At 44.1% G+C, this 10,540-nt stretch overlaps 1 protein-coding gene across 1 annotated transcript; it reads right to left on the bottom strand.

The window, feature by feature from the left end:
* Positions 1–449: 449 nt before the first annotated feature.
* LOC309395395 (5-hydroxytryptamine receptor 7-like) lies at positions 450–6,905 on the bottom strand. The gene is made up of 3 exons (XM_081959593.1): positions 6,753–6,905; positions 2,812–3,326; positions 450–1,439 (listed from the first exon to the last, which is right to left on the bottom strand). Exons 2-3 carry the CDS (start codon positions 3,213–3,215, stop codon positions 668–670), a joined length of 1,176 nt encoding a protein of 391 aa, XP_081815719.1. The 5' UTR covers positions 3,216–3,326; positions 6,753–6,905; the 3' UTR covers positions 450–667.
* Between the last annotated feature and the right edge of the window lie 3,635 nt (positions 6,906–10,540).

The following is a 10,540-nucleotide window of genomic DNA, read 5'->3' as shown; positions in this document are numbered from 1 at the left end:
CTCCTCCTCCTCTTGTCCTGCTGCTCCTCCTCCTCTGTAAACCCCACTCCCTTCTAGCACTGATGATGTTCCCTAGTTGGGTAATGAAACATTTACAAAAAAAATAACCAAGCTCAGAGAGCACTAAGGACCTCATCGTCCTCCTCGTCCTCCTCTTGTCCTCTTCCTCATGTCCTCCTCCTCCTCCTCCTCCTCTACTACCTCCTCCTCTTGTACTCCTCCACTTGTCCTCCTCCTCCTCTTGTCCTTCTGCTCCTCCTCCTCTATAAACCCCACTCCCTTCTAGCACTGATGATGTTCCCTAGTTGGGTAATGAAACATCTGCAAGAAAACCACCGAGTTCAGAGAGCACCAAGATCCCCACAGTCCCCCTCCCCCTCCTCTTTTCCATAAACCCCCCTCCCTTCTAGAACTCATGATGTTCCCTAGTTGGGTCATGAAAGGTCTGCAAGAAAACCACCGAGCTCAGATAGGAGCTCACAGTTCAACCCTGGGCTACGAATATTATCTTCTCTTGAGATCAAATTGTGGATTTCCTACAAGACCAAGAATGTCTACCTCAGGGAGATTTTACGAGCTTTTGCTGTCCTGGGCTAATTGTAAATGGGTAGGAGTTTTTGAGAGGGGGGGGGGCAACATTTCTAACATTGCCAAGGGTTTCCGTGTTTTAAAATACACCCTCATGCTTTTCGGTGGCTTTTAAGGCCTCGCGCATGCTTGCCGCCGAAAGCCTTCGCTTAATGTTCCGATAATTACAGCGCAGAAGATTCCAGAAAGTAGTCCTCAGGTCGCGGTTGAAGAAAGCGTAAATCAAGGGGTTGATGAGGGAGTTGGTGTAGCCCAACCACAGCAAAGTCCTCTCTAGCCACAGCGGGATACAACTGCACCGGCTGCCGCAGAGGAAAGGCCTGGCGGTGGACATCAAGAAGAAGGGCAGCCAGCAAACGGTGAAGGCGCCCACAATGATGCCCAGGGTCCTGGCGGCCTTCTGCTCCCTCTTGAAGATGGAAATGTTCTTGTGGTCCTCCTGAAGGAACTTGGAGAAGGTGACACACTCTTTGGCCGCCTGGCTACGTTTGGTGCTCCGTGGGGGCCGTACGCCGGAGTCTACGCAGACGATATTGTCCTGGTCGCGAGGTCTCGGGAAGTCCACGAACCGGTGTTTCCGAGCACTGGCTTTGGCCGCTTTGTAGATCCTGTGGTACATAACCAGCATAACCGTCATGGGGATGTAGAAGGCCACCCCGGTGGAGTAGATGGTGTAGCCAACATCCTGGCTGATGAGGCACACTCGGTCCACCGTGACGTTCTTGGCCCAGCCGAACAAGGGAGGGAGCGTGATGGAGGCGGAGAGCAGCCAAACTACAAAGACCATCTTGGCCATCAGTTTCCCGTCTTGTCTCACCGGGTAGGTCAAAGGTCGAGTGATTCCCAGGTATCTGGAAAAACATTGATACAGATTGAGCGTAGAGAGAGACCTCGGGTTACGACCGGCCGCTTAGGGAACATGCAAAGTTATAACAGACGTCCGTGAGGGTGACTTATGACCCGGATTGGAAGCTCCAATGGCTGCCCTTTCCCATGGTCACATGATCACATTTCGGATACTGGGCGACCCCCATTTACAGCTTGTTTGCAGCATCCTGAAGTCACATGACCATGATTTATTTAAAAAATTGTTGTATTTTAGATTAGATTAGATTTAGATTATTAGATTTAGATTAGATTTAGATTAGATTTAGATTAGATTTAGATTAGATTTAGATTAGATTTAGATTAGATTTAGATTAGATTTAGATTAGATTTAGATTAGATTTAGATTAGATTTAGATTAGATTTAGATTAGATTTAGATTAGATTTAGATTAGATTTAGATTAGATTTAGATTAGATTTAGATTAGATTTAGATTAGATTTAGATTAGATTTAGATTAGATTTAGATTAGATTTAGATTAGATTTAGATTAGATTTAGATTAGATTTAGATTAGATTTAGATTAGATTTAGATTAGATTTAGATTAGATTTAGATTAGATTTAGATTAGATTTAGATTAGATTTAGATTAGATTTAGATTAGATTTAGATTAGATTTAGATTAGATTTAGATTAGATTTAGATTAGATTTAGATTAGATTTAGATTAGATTTAGATTAGATTTAGATTAGATTTAGATTAGATTTAGATTAGATTTAGATTAGATTTGGGACGTGGTGGCTCAGTGGCTAAAATGCTGAGCTTCTCGATCAGAAAGGTCAGCAGTTCGCTGGTTCGAATCCCTAGCACCACATAACGGAGGGAGCTCTCGTGACTTCTCCCAGCTTCTGCCAACCTAGCAGTTCGAAAGCACGTAAAAAATCCAAGTAGAAAAATAGGAACCACCTTTGGTGGGAAGGGAACAGCGTTCCGTGCGCCTTCGGTGTTTAGTAATGCTGGCCAAAGGACCATGGAGACATCTTCGGGCAGTGCTGGCTCTTCGGCTTTGAAAGGGAGATGAGCACCGCCCCCTAGAGTCAGGAACTACTAGCACATAGGTGCAAGGGGAACCTTTACCTTTACTATTAGATTAAATTAGATTAGATTAGATTAGATTAGATTAGATTAGATAAAGATGAACAACCTAGATTAGCTCACCTCTCCTTGGGATCTTCCGAATGAGCTGGACTTCAACAGAGTCTTTGAAGACCAACACCCCTGGAAGACCCCAGATTGAGAAGGTCTACTTCCCCTGGTCATCTCCAAGCTGAACTTCTATGATCACCTATGGTCACTTCCACCTTCTATGGTCAGACCTGAAGAAGACCACGCCCTTACCTGTCCACGCTGATGACACAGAGGGTCATAATGGACGCCGTGCAACACATGACATCCATGGCAATGAAGACGTTGCAGAAGACTTCTCCAAACAGCCATTTGCCTCCCACCAAATCCGTGATGATCACAAAAGGCATGACTGCCAGGGCGACGGACAGGTCCGCGGCGGCCAAAGAAACCACCAGATAATTGGACGGTTGCCGAAGCTTTTTGACGGTACACACGGAGATGACCACCAGGCTGTTTCCTGCGATGGTCAACAGGTTTATGATGGAGATGACGGTCCCAATGACCACTTTTTCCGTGTCCCCGTACAGCACGGTGTCCTCTCCACAATCGGTATAGTTGGTGGCATTGGAGAGTGCGGCCCTCGGTTCATTGACTTGGGAAAGTCCTTCAGTCATGAATGTTGACTTCCAGGAAGAGACGCTCCTGCTTCGTGGTCTCCACAAAGAGAAGTTGCAGCTCCCAAAGTTGACTGGATTGAGTCTTTCTCAACATCTTCAAGATGACGGCTGAATGGAGAAAAGGAATGGACCATGAGTTGGCTTTAGGTTCTCATTAACAGTGGGTAGTTAGCTACAGCAATTGACCTTGAAGTCAAAGTCATGGAGATAGAATAGAATAGAGTAGAATAGAATAGAATAGGAGGAATGAAGAATAAGTTAGAATAGCGTAGAGTAGAGTAGAGTAGAGTAGAGTAGAGTAGAGTAGAGTAGAGTAGAATGAGTTGGAAGGGACCTTGGAGGTCTTCTAGTCCAACCCCCTGCCTAGAAAGGAAACCCTACACCACCTCAGACAAATGGTTATCCAACATCTTCTTAAAAACTTCCAATGTTGGAGCATTCACAACTTCTGGTGGCAAGTTGTTCCACTGGTTAATTGTTCTCACTGTCAGGAAATTTCTCCTTAGTTCTAAGTTGTTTCTCTCCTTGATTAGTTTCCACCCATTGCTTCTTGTTCTACCCTCAGGTGCCTTGGAGAATAGCTTGACTCCCTCTTCTCTGTGGCAACCCCAGAGATATTGGAAGACTGCTATCATGTCTCCCCTGGTCCTTCTTTCTATTAAACTAGACATCCCCAGTTCCTGCAACCGTTCTTCATATGTTTTAGCCTCCAGTCCCCTAATCCTCTTTGTTGCTCTTCTCTGCACGCTTTCTAGAGTCTCCACATCTTTTCTACATCGTGGCGACCAAAACTGGATGCCGTATTCCAAGTGTGGCCTTACCAAGGCCTTGTAAAGTGGTATTAACCCTTCACGGGATCATGATTCTCTCCCTCTGTTGATGCAGCCTAGAACTGTGTTGGCTTTTTTGGCAGCTGCTGCACACAGCTGGCTCCTATTTAAATGGTTGTCCACTAGGAGTCCAAGATCCCTCTCACAGTTACTACTTCATCCTTTCCTCCATAAACACCCGAGGAAGGTCCCTAGGTACACAACCAACATGGGAGTCCTCAACTTATAACAGTTCGTTTAGTGACCATTTGAAGTTACAACCACACTGGAAAAAGTGACTTACGACATAGGACCATTGTTCATACTTATGACATCCCCACAGTCACGTGATCAAAATTCAGACACTTGGCAGCTGACTCATATTTATGACAGTCGCCATGCCCCGAGGTCACGTGATCCCCTCTTGCAACCTTCTGACAAGCCAGCGCTGTCCGAAGACGTCTCCGTGGTCATGTGGCCGGCATGACTCAACCCCGAAGGCACATTGAACGCCCACCAAAGGTGGTTCCTATTTTTCTACTTGCATTTTCTACATGCTTTTGAACTGCTAGGTTGGCAGAAGCTGGAATAAGCAATGGGAGCTCACTCCGTTATGTGGCGCTAGGGATTCGAACCGCTGAACTGCCAACTTTTCTGATCGACAAGCTTAGCATCTTAGCCACTGAGCCGCCCTTCTTTATTTCTAGTCCGAGCTTAAAACCAAGAGAAGCAATTTCCCAATGGAATCAGAACTGAATAGAAATCTCTTCTTTGTTTAAAACTGTTGATGCTGCCACCTCAAACCCCAAACAATTTTTCCCTCCATCCATTTTTTCCCACTCTGTAGTGAGAAATAATCCATCTTTTGCTTTATGCTTATTTGGTTTTTCTGCATTGTCTTCCTATCTGCACCGAATCTTAATGAATAATAGAATGGAGTAAATTAAATAATAGAATAAAACAGGCAAGCAATAAAAAGGAAGTTAAATAAAAAAGTGAAGACAAAATAAAAGAATAAAGTAAAACAATACGATCCGATGCAGTAAAATAAGAGTTATTGGAAACAGCTTTAGCTGAATTATCCTCAGACGGATGATTAAACTGGAAGCATTTGCAAATGAATCAAAATTGACTGCATACTACAAAGAGGGAGGGAGGGAGGGAGGGAGAGAGAGGGAGAGATATTGAGAAATTCCAAAGACAGCTAAAAAGACTTGCACCAAGCAGAGAAGAAGGGAATGTATTTGGGGGGGGGGGGGAGATTTGTATGAGACTCAGAACAGATTGAAGATACTCAGCAATGAAATGGCCCCAACTAGTAAAATCATTTTCACCGCCTGTCTCTTCTGTTCTTCATTTTTTCCACATATTCTATCACCTGCTTCTCCCTTACCTAGGCAGGACTGTATCTAAACTCTTGTTCCAAGATAACCCCTCTTACATCTTGATCAAGTAGCTCACCAATCATGATTAACTTTTCAATTGTCATCCGACTGTTAATTTGGTGCAATATACTACGGCAACCTGGATATACCTCTGCAATTCCTTCCTTCCTTCCTTCCTTCCTTCCTTCCTTCCTTCCTTAATATTACCTTTGGAAAAATTGCTTTCAGAAAATCGCTTTTAATAGCTGCATATCACTTACGTTCCCTTTCAGGGTGAAGAATTTTCTATTAAATAAAATATAATCAATCTATTGGATGTTTAGAATAGAATAGGATAGAATAGAATAGAATAGAATAGAATAGAAATGAAATACAGAATAGACTAGACTAGACTAGACTATAAATACAGAATAGAATATACATACAGAATATAAATACAGAATAGAATAGAATAGAATAGAATAGAATAGAAATACAGAATGGAATGGAATAGAATAAAAATACAGATTGGAATGGAATAGAAATACAGAATAGAATAGAATAGAATAGAATAGACTAGAATAGAATAGAAATACAGAATAGACTAGACTAGACTAGACTAGAATATAAATACAGAATAGAATATACATACAGAATATAAATACAGAATAGAATAGAATAGAATAGAATAGAATAGAAATACAGAATGGAATGGAATAGAACAAAAATACAGAATGGAATGGAATAGAAATACAGAATAGAATAGAATAGAAAGAATAGAATAGAATAGAATAGAATAGAATAGAATAGAATAATAGAATAGAATTCTTTATTGGACAAGTGTGATTGGACACACAAGGAATTTGTTTTTGGTGCCTATGCTCCCAGTGTACATAAAAGAAAAATACAATACATTCATCAAGAAGCATAAGCACAGCGATAGTCATGAGTTGCTAATAAGCAATCAAATCATACTAGGAAACAAATAAAACAATATAAATGGTAACGATACAAGCAACATGGCTAAGGTCCTAAGTGGGAAGTGATAGGTTAGGATGTTGCAATTCGAACAGCATATTATTCAAAGGGAGACCTTTGCATAGCAAGAATTAAAAGTGTCAAGGCAGGAGGGTGAACTTCGCTGCGATAACTTGCGGTAAGACGGGTGGTCAATACATTTAGTAAATTGGAAAAGTAATAATAATAATATTTCCAAAAGAGAGGATTGGATCTTTCCCTGAATCTTGTTTCTGGCTTCGTCAAGCAACAGGCCAGAGGAGAAAAAAGAAATCTCTGGTCCCTTCGTGCAATTTAGGACCAGGAGATCTTCCTTCAAAAGGATGAGGGGGGAGAGAAGTTACCTTGAAAGAGGCAGAAGAGAAGCGAAGGACAGCCAAGATCTCCTCTTGGGTTGTGGTATCTTCTGCCCAGCCGTGTTCTCCAGCCCCTGCCTAATTCCTGGACTTGGAGGGACACGGGAGATGGACGAGAACTGGAGGAAGTTAACACCCACCCCTCTCCTAGGAGAACATTTCTTCCAATAGAACGGACCCAGTGATGTCCTCCTTAATGGCCAGACCAAAGGATGCCGTCCGGGGCTCCAGCTGCAAGTGAAAGAGAGATGCCTTTTGCAGGTCCAACCTCCCAGATGTGCTGCTGGAGTGAGGCCAGATGCCAGTGAGGAAACAGGGATTGCTGCTGGCTTCAACTTCGCCTCCTCTTGCCGGCCAGCCTTGGTTTACTCCCAAGTCTTTGCTCCAAGATCTCCTCTCCCTGTTAATTGAGGAGAGGAGGAAGGAAGGAATGCACAGGGGGGAGGGAGGAGAAGGGAATCTCAGAGGGTGAAAGAAGAGATGGATGGAAGGGAAGGAAGGGAAGAAGGAGAATCTGAGAGGGAGAAAAAAGAGATAGAGGGAAGGGAAGGGAAGGAAGGAGAATCTCAGAGGGAAAAAAGAGAGATGGAGGGAAGGAAGGAAGGAAGCAGAATCTCAGAGGGAGAAAGAACAGAGGAATGGATGGGAAGAAAAGGGAGAGAGGAAGGAAGGAAAAGAGAGAAGGAAGGGAAGGGAAAGAAAGAAGGAAGGAGAATCTCAGAGGGAGAAAAAAGAGATGGAGGGAAGGGAAGGAAGGAAGGAGAATCTCAGAGGAAGAAAAGAGAGATGGAGGGAAGGAAGGAAGGAAAAAAGGAGAATCTCAGAGGGAGAAAAAAGAGATGGAGGGAAGGGAAGGAAGGAAGGAAGGAAGGAAGGAAGGAAGGAAGGAGAATTTCAGAGGGAGAAAAAAGAGATGGAGGGAAGGGAAGGAAGGAAGGAAAGAGAATTTCAGAGGGAGAAAAAAGAGATGGAGGGAAGGGAAGGAAGGAGAATCTCAGAGGAAAAAAAAGAGATGGAGGGAAGGAAGGAAAAAAGGAGAATCTCAGAGGGGAAAAAAGAGATGGAGGGAAGGAAGGAAGGAAGGAGAATTTCAGGGGGAGAAAAAAGAGATGGAGGGAAGGGAAGGGAAGAGAATTTCAGAGGGAGAAAAAAAAGATGGAGGGAAGGGAAATAAGGAAGGAAGAAGAATCTCAGAGGGAGAAAAAAGAGATGGAGGGAAGGGAAGGAAGGAGAATCTCAGAGGGAGAAAGGACAGAGGAACGGATGGGAAGGAAAGAAAGAGGAAGAAAGGAAAAGAGGGAAGGAAAGAAGGGAGGAAGGAAGACAAGGAAGGAAGACAAGGAAACGTCAGAGGGAGAAAGAAGAAAGATTGATAGGAGGGAGGGAGGGAGGGAAGGAAGGAAGGAGATGTCAGGAGAACGAAGAGAGAAATGGATGGAAAGGAAGGGAAGGAAGGAGAAGAATCTCAGAGGAAGAAGAAAGGGATGGAGGGAAGGAAGGGAAGGAGGGAGGGAAGAGAAGAATCAGAGGAATAAGGGAGGGATGGAGGGAAGGAAAGACGGAGAGAGGAAGAAAGGAAAAGAAAAAACGAAGGAAGAAAGGAACAAGGCTTCACAGGTTCTTAAACAGAAATCAAAATCTTCCCTGCCTTTCTGCTTTATAATCTTTTTTATCATCTGCAATTATAAGTAAAACATTGCATCTCCTGGGAAACCTAAAACTGCTCTTTATCTTCAATTTCTTTCAAAATATTCCTTGGGTTACCCATATAAATCTTTAGAGAGTATTTACCATCTGCGGCGCCGATCACGTGGCGAGGGAAATATCTTTGGCTCCTAGAATTACTTCTTAAGATTGGAGAAGCATAAATTGAATGGCAGGATCTCCTCCGAGGAGAAAAAAGCTGAACCAGAAAATAATTTTAAAAAATAATAATTAAGGATACAAAAGTTTTAAATGACATTTACTGAAATGTCAGGTATTTTTCCAAGAATTCATTAGGATTATTCAATGGTTGAATCATATATTTTTTTCCTGCTCTTCTTTTTATGATGTGCTCCTTTGGGCTTTATAATCTGCCTCCCCACCAGCTTTCTCTACATAAGCCTGCCTGGATGGGGAATTCTGGGAGTTTGGAGTCCAGGCATCTTAAAGTTGCCAAGGTTGAGAAACACAGTTCTGCGCCAGGTGGGGAACGATGGTCCTTTTATGACTTGTGGACTTCAACGCCCAGAATTCCTGAGCCAGCATGGGGAAGGATGGCCCATTCAGCCGGCCAGTAGTGGGTCCTACTGAAAGCAGCAGCAACAGAAGAAGGGCTAATCCAGCACACGGCTTCCCTTTTGCTCTTACAGTGGAGAAACAAAACAGTCGTTTCACAAACACGTGGCACAACATAGGAGAAAAACCCATCAGGAGAAAATTCAGCCGTCCATCTGCATTTAAAAGCCACGGGCCACTCTTTTGAAGACAGCAAAGTCCACATTTTGGACAAAATGGTTTGAAAGGGGGGACAAAGAGCCCATCAAGGTCAACACGGAACATATTCTTTGCAAGAAGCAACCGTCCTAAGCCACATTTTTCAGTGCCGTGGTAACTTTGAACGGTCACTAAATGAATGGATGTAAGCCAAGAACTACCTGTAGCAGTGAAGGGCTTACCATATCCTGAAATTAGGAGCCTGATGTAGAATTTAAGTGGTGCACCAAATGTCTCCTTGAGAACATCTTCCCACCAAGGAGGTGTTCCCACCGAGGCTTCCCAAGAGCCTGAAGCCAACTCATCGTCCCGACAAAAACCCCTTTTATTAATTGACTGTGGATTCTGCTCATTCACATCCAGCAAAGTCTTTCCAGGGAGGATTTATGGTCACAGACCTTCTCTGGCTTGGAGAGCTGCCAGGCCGATCTCTGCAAAACTTGGCCAGGAGTCTCGGAGAGTCACGAATTAAGCAAACTAAATGTCTCCTGCAAACTCCACTCCCCTTTTGCTCCTCTTTTATTTCCTCTGGGAGGGGACATTCATCGTCATCAACCCATTCTTTAGCTGTTCCCTTCGTCTGGCAACTCTGCGCATGCGCACACTGGGAACAGGCTCCAGCCTCACTGATGTCCGACTCTGAAGGCAGCTGATAACTGGCATAGGGCTCTGTCCCCCTCTCTGCCTCTGACACAGAGCCCTCATCAGAGCCTCCCCCAGACTCCAGGACTGGCCCAGGTTCCTCCCCAACCTCCTCACTGTCCGAATCTTCTGCCAGCTCCACTGGCCACTGGCGGGCCACAACAGGAGGCTTCTCCCGTTCAAAAATGCCTCATGAAATTTTGTGCTCTGAATTTCTGGCTCTTTGCCCAGAATTATAATTATATTATCCTCCTGGGGGAATCAGGAGAGAGGGAGCGGGAGGTACGACACAGGTCCCCGAAATACTTGACTTATTATCCCTGTGCATCTTGTTATTCCTTTCAAATATACCCCGTTAGTCATCTCCCCATATGGCCTGCTGGAGAGCCAAGCTGCACAAAGAATTGGGAGATTATTTATCATGTTATTCATAGCTCATCACCCCATCAGGAGCTCCGGGGGTCCAGGCCTGGTGTCTAAAACATAAGAAGAACGGTTGCAGGAATTGGGTACGGCCAAGCGAGAGAAAAGGACTAGGGGGGGACATGATAGCAGCATTCCAGTACTTAAGGGGCTGCCCCGAAGAAGAGGGGCACAACCTATTCTGCAAAGCACCTGAAGGCAGGACAAAAAGCAATGGATGGAGGTTAATCCAG

This window comes from Natrix helvetica (assembly GCF_964273705.1).
Source record: "Natrix helvetica genome assembly, chromosome: 7".
Classification (NCBI taxonomy): Eukaryota; Metazoa; Chordata; class Lepidosauria; order Squamata; family Natricidae; genus Natrix; species Natrix helvetica.
Note: the sequence above shows the minus strand (reverse complement) of the source record. Positions and strands in the feature narration are given on the sequence as shown.

Excerpts from the sequence above, each read along its gene's own strand:
- LOC309395395 (XM_081959593.1), bottom strand. The coding sequence starts at position 3,215 with ATGACTGAAGGACTTTCCCAAGTCAATGAACCGAGGGCCGCACTCTCC. Across the intron at positions 1,440-2,811 it reads TGTGTCATCAGCGTGGACAG|ATACCTGGGAATCACTCGAC; the intron begins GTAAGGGCGTGG and ends ATGTTTTTCCAG.